Source organism: Montipora capricornis, chromosome 5 (genome assembly GCF_036669925.1).
Source record: "Montipora capricornis isolate CH-2021 chromosome 5, ASM3666992v2, whole genome shotgun sequence".
Lineage (NCBI taxonomy): Eukaryota > Metazoa > Cnidaria > Anthozoa > Scleractinia > Acroporidae > Montipora > Montipora capricornis.
Window position 1 is genome coordinate 10,946,654 of NC_090887.1, and position 12,461 is coordinate 10,959,114.

Consider the following 12,461-nt stretch of genomic DNA (forward strand, 5'->3'; position numbering starts at 1 on the left):
TCCAGGCCATTTTGTTACCTTTTTATTTGTATGACAAAATATGCATTCGCTGTATTTGAAGAGAATTAAATATAACGCTTACCGTTCAATTTAATGAATGTTTAAATATATAACATTAACTGTTTCTTTTTACACCACAACGGCGTGGTTTAAATATAACACCCATTTTCAGTCCAAACCTAAAATGCTGCATCCTTGTGAAACCACGGAGTAATCTAGTCCGTTTAACACCTAAAATTCGACTGCCCTGTTGTAATATAGACCAATTTCGACAATGAACATGATTTCGAGGCTCTGGGGAATGAAGAGAAGGATGTGTATAGCCCGGTTTTCACTGGCGACGCAAGCATAACAGCGCTTATTTCACCGTGAAAAAGGGGTTGACGCAAGCATAAGCACAAGTCCTTTACCTTGTGCTCGCGATTATGCTTGCGTTCCCTGGCGTCTTGTGAAAACGAAACGCAGCGTACGCACAAGGAAACTTGCTTCGTCTGGCCAATTAAAGCACTCGCTCCAGATTCCCGCCGTCTCAGCGTTTGAAAAAAATGGCGTATGCCGTGGTTGACTTTGATGGCTACTTACGCTTGCGTGGCTAGTGAAAACCGGGCTTATGAACTTTGTTCCCAGAGCCTCGAGATGATGCCTTTCGTTCAGGACTGAATTTTAATATATCGAAATTGGACTATTATACAACAGACAATGTAACACTATTAAATAACTGAATTGAGGGGCGATGCTTCCGTATAAAAAGTCGGTAAATAAAAGCATTGGTTGAGGTTTAAAATACCCTTTGATAAGAAAAATTGGGTTTCAGGACACAACTCCCAATTGTTTAAGACAACGATGGACAAAATTATATCTAACAGTAACAATTAGCCCTTACCAGTAATATTATAGAGCTCCTTCCTGAACAATCAAATGTAATGCGAGGCTATCCGATTGTCTGGAAGATTTACAAGCTCTTAATTTGCCCCCATACCGAACAAAGACGAATCAACAGAAACCAATAACTTAGGCTTAAAAAAGCCGCCATAACACGAATAATTAAAATCGTAATCTCTAATATTTAGATCGTAACGTTCTGGGCCCGGTTGTTCAAAAGCCAATTAACGCTAACCCCAGATTAAAAATGAACCAAGGAGTTTATTTCACTACTCCCAAATGCTGTTCAACGCTGATATTCGGCAAAACTTTACATTAGAAAAAGTCAATCTTAATCCTGGATTAAGGACGGTGCCTACTATTGTTGTTGGGCATACGTTCTGCGCATCTCGAGATACTCGGGTTTCCAATCGGTGATGCTTACTAATACAATGATATTTTTGCGCGGTTTACAACTATCCGGAGTAAGTAGATCTTAGTAAGTACTCTTGGTATCCAAATTGAAAATTGAGGGTAACCATGCATTCTTGAGAGATAATGAAACTTCAATTTGAGAGACAACGCCGTACACTGCTTTGTATTTTAAAGCTTTTTACAAATACTATTCATAAATTATCTTTGAAAGATGCGTGGTTACCCCCAATTTGGGGTTGGGATCTGGATTTTAATAACACTTGTTAAGATCTACATTTTCTGCATAATCATAACGGGGGCAAAACTACCTTTGATTTAGTAGGCACCGTCCTTAAGCTCATCGGCTTTTGAACAACCGTTTTCTAAAAATTTGGTTTTATCAACGGAGTTGATAATGTAAATTGGCCACCGTACAGAGATTCTGAAAGCTGACGTTTCGAGCGTTAGCCCTTCGCTCTACCAAAGGGCTAACCCTTGAAACGTCAGCATTTAGAATCTTTTTAAATACGCTCTCCAGAGTGGATATTTTTGAATCCGCTATGACTCCGGAACCGTGTGGACGCTAAATCCGATTTTTTTTAAAAACCGGGTGACGTAACAAGATCGCCAAGTTCCATACGGTGAAATCAATTCTCAAGATTGCTGCCGAGGGCAATATTATTCCTTAATGACGCATGCTCTGTTTCCTTGAGGAGTCCTGAGTACTAGAGTGAATCCGGATACGTTTCGGATACGTGTGGACAGGCAAATTCGATTTGAATACGCTACGTGTAGATGGGAATATTTTTGAATCCGGAAAGAAAAAGTTGCGGATTCAAAGATATCCGGATACGTGTGGACGGGGCCTAAATTTGATGAAATTCCGCATGTAAATCAGACAACAAGAAACGTACTCCTAGAAACGTACTCCCTCTATGAAAACACCCTCTCACAATAATTGCAATAATATTTTTTGTTTCACAGTCCTATTCATGAGTAAAAACTCAAGTCCACGCTTTTCGATGACATGAAAAATCTAAAAGCTTCTATATTACCAGGTTAATTTTGCCACGGATGTTTGACTCTTTAAATGAGCATCAGTTAAAAAAAGATTCATAGACTATTTGCAATTTGGTGCGAAAATATTTTTAGTCTTTTTGTTCTTTCCCGAAGGATGTTTGATGAATTCCTATGACTAAAAAATGGTCGTACCACCTCTCATACAAGAAATGGCTCCTTATCTGTTGCTAACAGATAACCAGAGTTTCTCGTGAACCAGATGCGATGCGATCTCTATTGTTATTTCTTCATTTCATTTTCTTCATAAGATGCAAAAAAGAAAAGAAACTACATTAACCATTCACAAGAGAGGTAGGGAATTCAAACGAGCCAATCATAACGCGCGGGAAAATTCGAGCGAGCCAATCATACTTGGTTGATGGCGAAATTCCCATGGATACCAAATGTATCAATGCTCCAAATGAGCTTAACAAGTGTTCTTCTTTCATTCCCAGTGACCACCAAATTACATGCCTGTATACATCCGCCTCCTCCCCTGGACAAAATCGGGGAGAGATTTTTCCAGGGCAGGAGGCGGATGTATACAGGCTATTAAATACGATACACTGTCTTATTCCATGAGGACGGGATCCCACTTGGGAGAGTGAGAGTTTCAAACAAGACCCTCTTTTTCAGAGTCTTCTTTGACGCCATTAATTGGAATTTCCTCGTCGCAGTCTGATTCTCCTTCACTAACCATGACGTGGTACCTATGGCATAAGTGATAGTTTATGTAAAGGTAAAGGTACACCTTATTTAACGTCGGAAGTTCCTTTACTCTCTGGAGGGTATTCTCCCAGGAAGACGACAGTGCGCTCGTTTTACCTCCCTCTTTAAGTGCCCTCTTTCTATCAGTGCTCCGTTCAAAGGGTATTTAAAGCTAGGTGAAGCTACATAGAATGAAAAGAAGTCGAAGCAATGATGTGAGGTCACTTGGGATCGAACTTTGTACCTCTCGCACAGAAGGCCGCGCAATAACCAACGGTGCCTCAAATGGTGCGCTCGTCATGATTGGTCAAATCGTGGAGGGGGGGGGGGGGAGGGGAAGGAAAGAGATGTTCTACAGAACGGTCCGCTAAATTTAAACGTTTGTTTTTGTTCGTTGGTTCTAGACCTTTCTAAACATTTTGCTAAAAAAAAAACAGGCCGTAAATTACAAAGTAAAAAGTCTTGGGTTCACAAGAGGTATATATACTATGACAGGGAAATCTGTATGGGTAACAGAACTTATTCACGATGGCCGCCATGTTGGATTTGCTATTATCATGCAAATTAGCGACACACTTCTTAGGGGGCGAACAACACAAGTTCGAGAGGTTATGACGAACACCTTAGCCACACAGATGATTTGTTTCACGTTCATTGAATGTTTATCACCTAAGCAGTAAAATACAATCATTACACAAGTTACTTCGACGTTTTTTTAGTGAAAAATGAGCAGATAACGAAGTAGAAAGTCAAAATGTCAAAGGCAATCAAAAGATATAAAAATTTTATAAAAGGTACTTAATTTTAAATATTAAATTGGACTTTTTGCAATGTTATTTCAATATTTCGTGGAGCCGATTTTCCGCAATTTGCTTTTTTTTTCAATGCTTGCCCCTTGCCTTTGAGACCGTGCAAATGGAAGCTACTCACACCCAAATACGAGTTTCAATAAAGGAAATGAAAGAAAGGAAAGGAACTTTAAATTTACGTGTCTAGTCGTTCTAGCGCTGGAGCACTAATTGGGAGCACTGTAAACTGAAATCAACAATTAACCCAAATCAAGTCAAATGTTGGTTTTTGAGGAGAGGGGAAAACCGTAGTACCCGGAGAAAAGCCTCTCAGTGCAGAGTAGAGAACCAACAAACTCTACCCACATATGACGCCGAGTCTGGGAATCGAACCCGGGCCACATTGGTAGGAAGGCGAATGCTCTCACCACTGCGCCATCCCTGCACCCATTTACAGAATAACAAAAGAAAAAACGCACATCAAAAGCGTGTTTGGAAACGGGCATTTAAAAACGCGTGTGCGAAAAATACGTGCGTGCGTTTTGCGTTTGCGTTGGATGCTTATTTCAGGTCTACACTGTACATGTGTCACTTCTTTTCTGTGAAGCTGTTTCATATTCAGTGTGACTCTAATGTATCGCGTCGGCGTGTTTGCAACCTTACCTAATTGTTCTTGCCATCCATTTGCAGTTTGAATTGTCCCACACCAGCGTACAGATGCCAGGACAGGGTGGAGAATAAAACCTGACGCAAACAAATCAGATTGCGTAAAATGCAGCACACTCTTTAAATTAACCAAGGAATGCCAACATTAATTCACCCCCTGGATAATAGGAAAGGGAAACAACTCTAAGGCTATGACCAGACCAACACAAAGGACTAGAAGATCCAGCATTTGCTTCTTAGACCTTCTAGCCATTTCAGTACTTTCATTTGATCAATATTATTATTGTCTCATTCACTTCCTAATAGTTTTCTAATATCAAGTGGAGCTATGATCCTCGCAGTTATGAACGCAATTTTTGCGATTGCGTAAAGAAGCCTGAAAAATTCAGGACTTCAACGGGGTTTGAACCCGTGACCTCGCGATACCGGTGCGACGCTCTAACCAACTGAGCTATGAAGCCGCTGGCGTTGGGAGCTGGTCATTTGTGGGTTCCAATGCTCCCTAATAGTAACAAGACTTATGAGAAAGAAAGAGATAATGGAGAGGGAAAAGCTATAGATAAAGAATAATATGCCCTTCAAAAAACACCATTTAGTCAGCCCTACTTGCTTTGCTTTTAAGTTATTTTGGGAGGCCAGTAACTGTATATATTTCCAATTTACTGACGTATGAATTTAAGGTTATTTTGTAATGGCACTAGTTTAAATTAATCTCATTTTTAAGACAAAAAAAAGTCAGACGTGATTTAAATGCTACAAACATCCTTAAAGTACTTCTTAATACTGAGCAAAATGCATGTAATACTGAAGGAGTGCTCTTTTGAAAGTTGTCTAGTGGCATGTACCTATGGAAAGATGAATATCATTCCAGTAATAAAATCCAGATTTTGTTCCTTTTGCACTATTATGGTAAATGATCAAAGAAATTAGCTCGCAAAGCCCCCCCACTCCTTATAATCTCATCTTACCCAGTAATTGAAGATCCACAGTCCATAATTGATTCCAGCTCCTCAACCCAGATATCTTCAATATAGTCCTCGTTTTCCTTCCAACCTGAGTGAGGCCTTGGCTTGAATTTAACACCAAATTGAAGATCCTTACTGTGGAGACCAGATAGGAAAACGTTAGTACAATTACATGTACCAACAAGTCCTTTGAAGAGGGTTTAGCTAAAACAGGCATAGTCTGATGCCTCTCACTTGAACAAATGTGGGCAAATGAGTGGGCACCTTGAGTATTTTGTTAGAAGCACAAATTGCAGGGCTGAAAAATTTGACTTGTGCCAGATGACAAAATTTTCAAGTTTGGGGCTCATTGACTCAGACTTACATGTAACTGTAACTGTTATGATGATGTTTGTCCAATGATAATTATACCACAATTGCTTGTAACCTTGCAATATGTTTGGCTAATTTGCCGTTGTCGATAAGAGTCACTCTGTACGTGTCACGCTCGTGCCAATTTGTCATGCAATGTAATCAGGAATGCCCATTTTTGGAAATAAACCAATCATATTGCAAGAAAGTTGTAGACAACGCTTGCTCTTTCTTTGTGTCATGAGTTTGGTCACGCTCTCAAATAAAAGCTTTTTCTGGCGTTGAATATTGTGGTAAGAAAGAAATCGGCTTTTTTTGGCGTTGAATATTGTGGTAAGAAAGAAATCGAAAGTGGTTCAGTGTTGTCTGTACTCTTATAAACAATGATATGCGTCATCACAGTGGTCAAAATGTTGTGGACTCATGAGGCGCAGCCACAACATTTTGACCACTTTGATGATGAATAACGTTGTCGATAAGAATACAGACAATGCTGAACCACTTTCAATTTGTTAACTATTCCTCTTGGAATAAGTGTTCATTGAATGACATACCTTGTTGCTTTAAAATACCATGCAATTGACATATCAGATTTTTTGCCATCATATTCAATTGCATGGGTAAATATCTTCTTTGCACCTGTGATGAGAACAAAACGAAAACACAACAATATTAGTGTTGATTATTATTGTTGACATCCATGCATTTTTTTTTTACATACAAGTTTTCTCACTACTACCAGCACCACCACCACCACCACCACCACTACTACTACTACTACTACTACTACTACTACTACTACTACTACTACTACTACTACTACTGCTACTGCTACTGCTACTGCTACTGCTACTGCTACTGCTACTGCTACTGCTACTGCTACTAACAATAATAAATAATTGTCACTGCAAAGTTGTTGAAACATGGTTCACCATTTTTTAATTGACCAACAAATGATTATTTGTAGAATTGAATGCTGTGTTGCATTAACCCTTTGACGTCCAAACTGGCCTAAACCGGCCAGACTTGGTATTTTACTCTGTCTAACGCCAGCCTATTTTACTCATCAATGGGGAACCACTGGGAGTCAATGGGTTAAAAATCATCCAAGAAGATGGTGACAGATAGTTCAACATCACATTTTGTTGATCAACAATAAATTATTATTAATATTATTATTATTATTATTATTATTATTATTATCATTATTATTACTATTATTATTATGACAATGTTGAATGATGTGTCACTTGCTTTAGACACTGTTATTAAACACATTTATCATGTTCAATGCATTTTTCTCTTCCTTTTCATTGACCAAGAGCCCACCAAACTCAGTCATCGAATGATAAAACAATTAATGAACTCGATTATCGCAAAATATTGTGATTTGTCAGTATCTTGCAGATAAATGATTTGCCTCAGCCTTTGGCTTTGGCAAATAACTGATCTGCTCAAAACTGACAAATCACAATATTTTGCTCAACCTTGTCCAATACTAAGTTTGTTAATTATTGAGGACAAAGAAGAGCTCTAAAACTAAGTTATTTTTAATTTTGGGGGAAAATGTCTCGCTCCAGAAGGAAAAAAATGTTGCTGCATAAATTGTCCCAAAAATATGCCTCATTTGACTGTATTATGGCAAAATGAATGAGGACTAAAATCAAAACATTTGCAGCATGCAACAATAATATATTATCATCCACTTGTGGGGAGAGAAAGGGGTGGGGAGGGAGGGGAGGGAAGATTCAAATGTGATACCCTTCTTTGATCCCCACTATTGAGAGAGAGAGTAACTGACTACAAACTGTATTTTTTGAAACAAGATGCCTGGGGGAGAAAATTTAACAGCAAAGAATACCTATGGTTTGCTCAGTCAGTTGGGGAAGGTCTTTTATCTCCATCTACAAAAAAAAAGTGGGACATGTAAGAATTCACAAAAGGCGTGCTCACATACACTGTAACACTGCAACAAATTGGAAAATTGTACTTTACATTTTGTAAAGTCAATTACAAGAGATGTTTAGTGTGCCAAAATGACCCAAGAGATGAATACTATATAATGTACAAGCAAATCTTCTCTCTTAAGTCACACCAATCCTGGAAGGTGAATAAAGTAATTTTGCTTTACTTTCAATGATACAAAAGTTATTCCAATAATTGTCCAGAGTTAATTGTCCTGAGCATGTTTACTGTTAAACATTACCATGTGTTTAGGGAGGGGAGGAAGACAGCCATTTTCACATCGGCAGGCACCACCAAATTCTTCAGGGAGGTCCTCAGGATTGAAGTACTCACAAAGTTTGTGCAGCTCTGAGCTTTTAAGAACTATGCACTTTGATCTAGTTTTAGGATCCAAGAAAATCTTGGCAATCTTCCAAAGCATGGGAAATACCCTGAAAAGAAGAGATATTCAATAAGCGACAAATTATTGTTCACAGTCCTGAGCAGACATGAATAGCGGTGGATATTACAAAAAAGGAGCAGGTGCAAAAGTTGGACCACATCAACTAAGATCGCTTACCTCGGATCGAGCAAAAACGGTCTTGTAAGCCAAAACCATTCAACATTTGCCCCAATTTCACCAAGGTTAGCTTAAAGATTAGGGCTTGGGTGATTTCTCCGGGTCTTATCATATTTTTTTTTTGTCGATCCGAGATGAGTGATCTGAGTTGATCCGATCCGACTTTTGGAAATGTACCTGCCTAAAATTATTATATTTAAGGAATCAAGCTGCAAAGTGGCTGAATAAATAATTATACACCACATTGGAACATTATGGCATTGACAGTAAAAGAGAAGAGTGTTAAGCTATTGTCATGTGTTCACCTTGTCCACACAACTTCAAATTTGGCCATTTCATGTCATTGCTTTGATTGCAATGGTAAAGAAATGTGCTAGGAATTCAAACCACACAGGACATGTACCTGTAAAGACATACAGTGTAATGTTTTTGCTCTTTAATCCTATTGTTTTTTGGCATTTTCCACCTTGTCGACATTGTTGTTGCAAAGGTTCCTAAAATGACTCCTGTGATCACCTGCTTTTGTAATTGTTCTTTGAACAAAAGAAACAAAAATTGTTGTTGTTGTAAAGATGCTGGTTACAGTGTGTATCCGTCTGCATTTCTGCTATCTTTGAATATAATCAAGATGTCACTTTTTGCCAGAAGGCTGCTTAATAGGCCTTAATCACACCGCGGCCATGTTGACTCCTGAGGGATTGAAAACTTTTGTTTTGCTGTTTTGCCCCACCAAAACTCGTTCTCAAACATTTCAACTCAAGGCTTGGGGCATGAAATCTATTGTGTATGGCCAATATGGCTGCTGTGCGAATGTCGCCCATTATTATCTAGTGTACTGAAATTTATTGTACAAGCATACTGTAGATATACAGTATGTACAATGTAATTTTTGGAGTAATGCACCTGTATTTTACTTACCATGGAGTATTAACAATAAATATCTGGAAAAAAAAATCAACAAATAAAATGCTATAAATAAAATAAAAGTACACGCAACAAATTACACGAGAGATGGCAAAACAAAAAAAATTCTGTTTTCTTTATATTCTTATAAAAGAAAGAAAAAAGAAAACTTTTGGGGGAAACGAGGATAAAACAAAACCCAAATAAAAAAAAAAAAACATGTAAAAATAATGTAGCAACATATCAACTAAATTATGCTATTAATAAACTACCCTTTCCCACGTGAGGGGCTCCCAATTGGTGAGTAAATTGTCGGGCATTACGAAGAGTAAAAATTGACATAATGTGTCCCTTTTGGAAGTGCAACAGTTAACCGAGACATGTCGTTAATTAAAGGATATATATGTTAAATACATGTACATGTACTCCATTATTAATGACTACCTGTTATTGACAGCAGGTGCAAAACATAGGTCACAGGTCATTTTTTTACCAATACAGAAAGTATCCTAAACATTCATAAAAGCTAAAAAAAAATGTTTTTAGGCCTAATTAGGTTTAAGGTTAGCATTTATGAATGTTTAGGATACTTTCTGTATTGGTAAAACAATGACCTGTGACCTGTGTTCTGTACCTGCCGGTGTTATTGACTTACCTTTCCCATCCTTTCAGGATAATATTCTTGATCTAGTCTGGCCAGTCGCTTGAAAGCATTCACAGCCTTTCTGTTAAGCAAAAAAAAAAAAATATTACACTGTCCCTTAATTGTGAGACGAATTCCCAGTTTTTTTGGGAAAAATTCCTAAAAATTCCTACTTCTCCACCACTCACTTTTTTCAACAACTTTACATACCAGCTTAATTTGTATGTTGTTATACATGTGCAGAGCCCAAATCTCCCAAGCCCAGATATATATTCAAGCGACCTTCAGATTGGAGTATGAGAATGACTATGACTTTGATTTTTCTGCACTGGGCAGGTGCATTACGTTTAAAAAACAAACATTGTCAAAATGTGCGTACTGAGAACTGAGAACGCGTAATCATAGTCGTCCCCGTTCTCCAATCCTAAGGTCCCTATAGTGTCATCTAAACTTCCTCATCACACTATCTAAAAGCATAGAATATTGTTAAACTGACATTAACAAAATAATATGTTTTGTAATTCGTATATGCGATGAATTGCGCAACCTTAAAAATACCTCAGTAACATTGTTGCTCCTGCCATGTCGTGAATATGTACCATTGTCTCTATTCGTCTTCCCTTCAACACAAAACAATTTAAACTTACATTATTAAAAAAAAAGGCACACAGTCCGCACCAACTTGCAAGGAACAAAGTGATTTGTCAAAGGAGACATCAAAACAACTTTATTCGTACAATGTACATGTACTAAAGAATTCACAAGTGATGACATAAGCAAAAAAACTAAATGAAATATAGATAGAATGAAAAGGAAAACAAAAGGATTGAAGATTCACTGTCTAAGCCAAGCGATAGCGTTATCTCTGAAGTGGTAGTCTCTAATAACGCCCAGACCTGGGTTGCTTTAAGCATGGTTAGCACTAACCAGTGCTAAACACCATGGAAACATATTCAGTAGGTCTTGATACCTCTTAACCGACAGTTAGTGCTAACCAGGCTTCGAGCAACTGGCCCAGCCAACTTCACCCTTTCTTTCTTAAGAGTTTCTTAAGGTTTTACTCCGGCTAATGCCAGATGATTTTACTCATCAATGGGAGACTCTTCATGGGTGAAAGGGTTTATTAAAGGTTTAATTAATCTTGTTATCACAATAAGAGATACATGTACTTAAAAAGGAAGCAGTGTGGCCCAGTGATCAGGGTGCTTGCCTTGAGATCAGGACATCCCCGGTTCAAGACCTGTTCTGACCACTCGTTGAATTTGTTCCTAGTCGTCCCTCGTTCAACTTCTCAGCTGTACTTGTAAATAGCCAACTGGTTTGCCTCCGGCCAGTTGGGATTATTAACAGTTGTTGTTCTATTCTGTGGTTTCATTGATCGGATTGGTCCAGGCCTGAAAAGCCTTCATGGGGAGTTGTTAAAAAAGTGTGTATTGCTGATGTATTGTATTGTACAAAATGATGTAAGAAAAAAATTCTGATTGAGACCTATAGTACAGACCAAAAACTTGGTTATTATAGAGGTATGCAAACACTTACAAATTCCTCTGATAATTTTTCCATTCTCTGAATTTGTTTCTCGTTATTCCAAATATGCCAGCCAATGTACTGCTCTGCTGGCAGCTGAAATGGCAAAAACACTGTTTAGAAAACACCACATTGTTTTCCCTTATCAGATGGTTTGTTCTCCACACAACAATTTAACCCATTGATTCCTCAAAGTCAGACTTAAGGACAGTGCCTACTATTGTTATTGTGCATCTTATGATACTCGGATTTCCTGTTGGTGATGCTAAGTAATACAGTGATATTTTTGCTCGGTTTCAAACTATCCAGAGAAAGAAGATCTCAGTCAGTACTCTTGGTATCCAAAAAGAAAACTGGGGGTAACTATGCATTTTTGAGAGATAAATTTATTAAGCTTCACTTTGAGAAAGAACACCATAAAACGCTTCTTACAAATATTATTCATCATTAAAAATGTGTGGTTACCCCCAGTTTTCTTTTTGGATTTCAATAACACTTGTTAAGATCTACATTTCCTGCATAATCATAAACCGGGGCAAAGATACCTTTGAATTAAGCGTGAATGTTTTGATTCATCCAGTAGAAAAATAAGTAACTCTAGTAGATTTAAATCGTTATCTGGAACTAAAATTGGTCATGCATTTACTCTGACGGACGTGGTGGTCTTGGACAGAGAAGATCACTGGCACAGGAGAGGAGTTAAAGAGGCCATTTGGGAGAGAGTTGAAAACCCTTCCCTCAATAGGAAGGGAGGGCTCAGACACTCATTGTCACATACGTGGGACAGGAAAGTGAGGCTGATTGTTGGCCGCCTGTCACGTGGCACTTCTGTCACGTGACAAGTTGTTAGTTGCCTGAAGAAGACTGTGAGATATGGTCGCAACGTTGTGTTGCTTATGAAACATTCTCAATTTTAGTTCCAGATAACGATTTAAATCTACTCGAGATACCTTTGAATTAGTAGGCACTGTCTTTAACAGATTTTTCTCCGTCTAACGCCATACAATAATTACTTGTTAACTGGAGGCAGCCTGAGGGGACTGTGGGGTGAA

At 38.2% G+C, this 12,461-nt stretch overlaps 1 protein-coding gene across 1 annotated transcript in view; it reads right to left on the bottom strand.

Annotated features, from left to right (window-relative positions):
• Positions 1-12,461, bottom strand: part of LOC138049440 (uncharacterized) — a 26,176-nt gene continuing 13,715 nt past the window's right edge. The window contains exons 6-15 of the mRNA XM_068895712.1: positions 11,422-11,505; positions 10,441-10,502; positions 9,895-9,964; positions 9,255-9,277; positions 8,019-8,208; positions 7,674-7,716; positions 6,367-6,451; positions 5,465-5,596; positions 4,494-4,574; positions 1-3,044 (exon numbers count right to left, since the gene is read on the bottom strand). Coding sequence (XP_068751813.1) covers positions 2,948-3,044; positions 4,494-4,574; positions 5,465-5,596; positions 6,367-6,451; positions 7,674-7,716; positions 8,019-8,208; positions 9,255-9,277; positions 9,895-9,964; positions 10,441-10,502; positions 11,422-11,505 — 867 coding nt within the window. The 3' untranslated portion in view covers positions 1-2,947. The remainder of the gene's footprint in view (positions 3,045-4,493; positions 4,575-5,464; positions 5,597-6,366; positions 6,452-7,673; positions 7,717-8,018; positions 8,209-9,254; positions 9,278-9,894; positions 9,965-10,440; positions 10,503-11,421; positions 11,506-12,461) is intronic.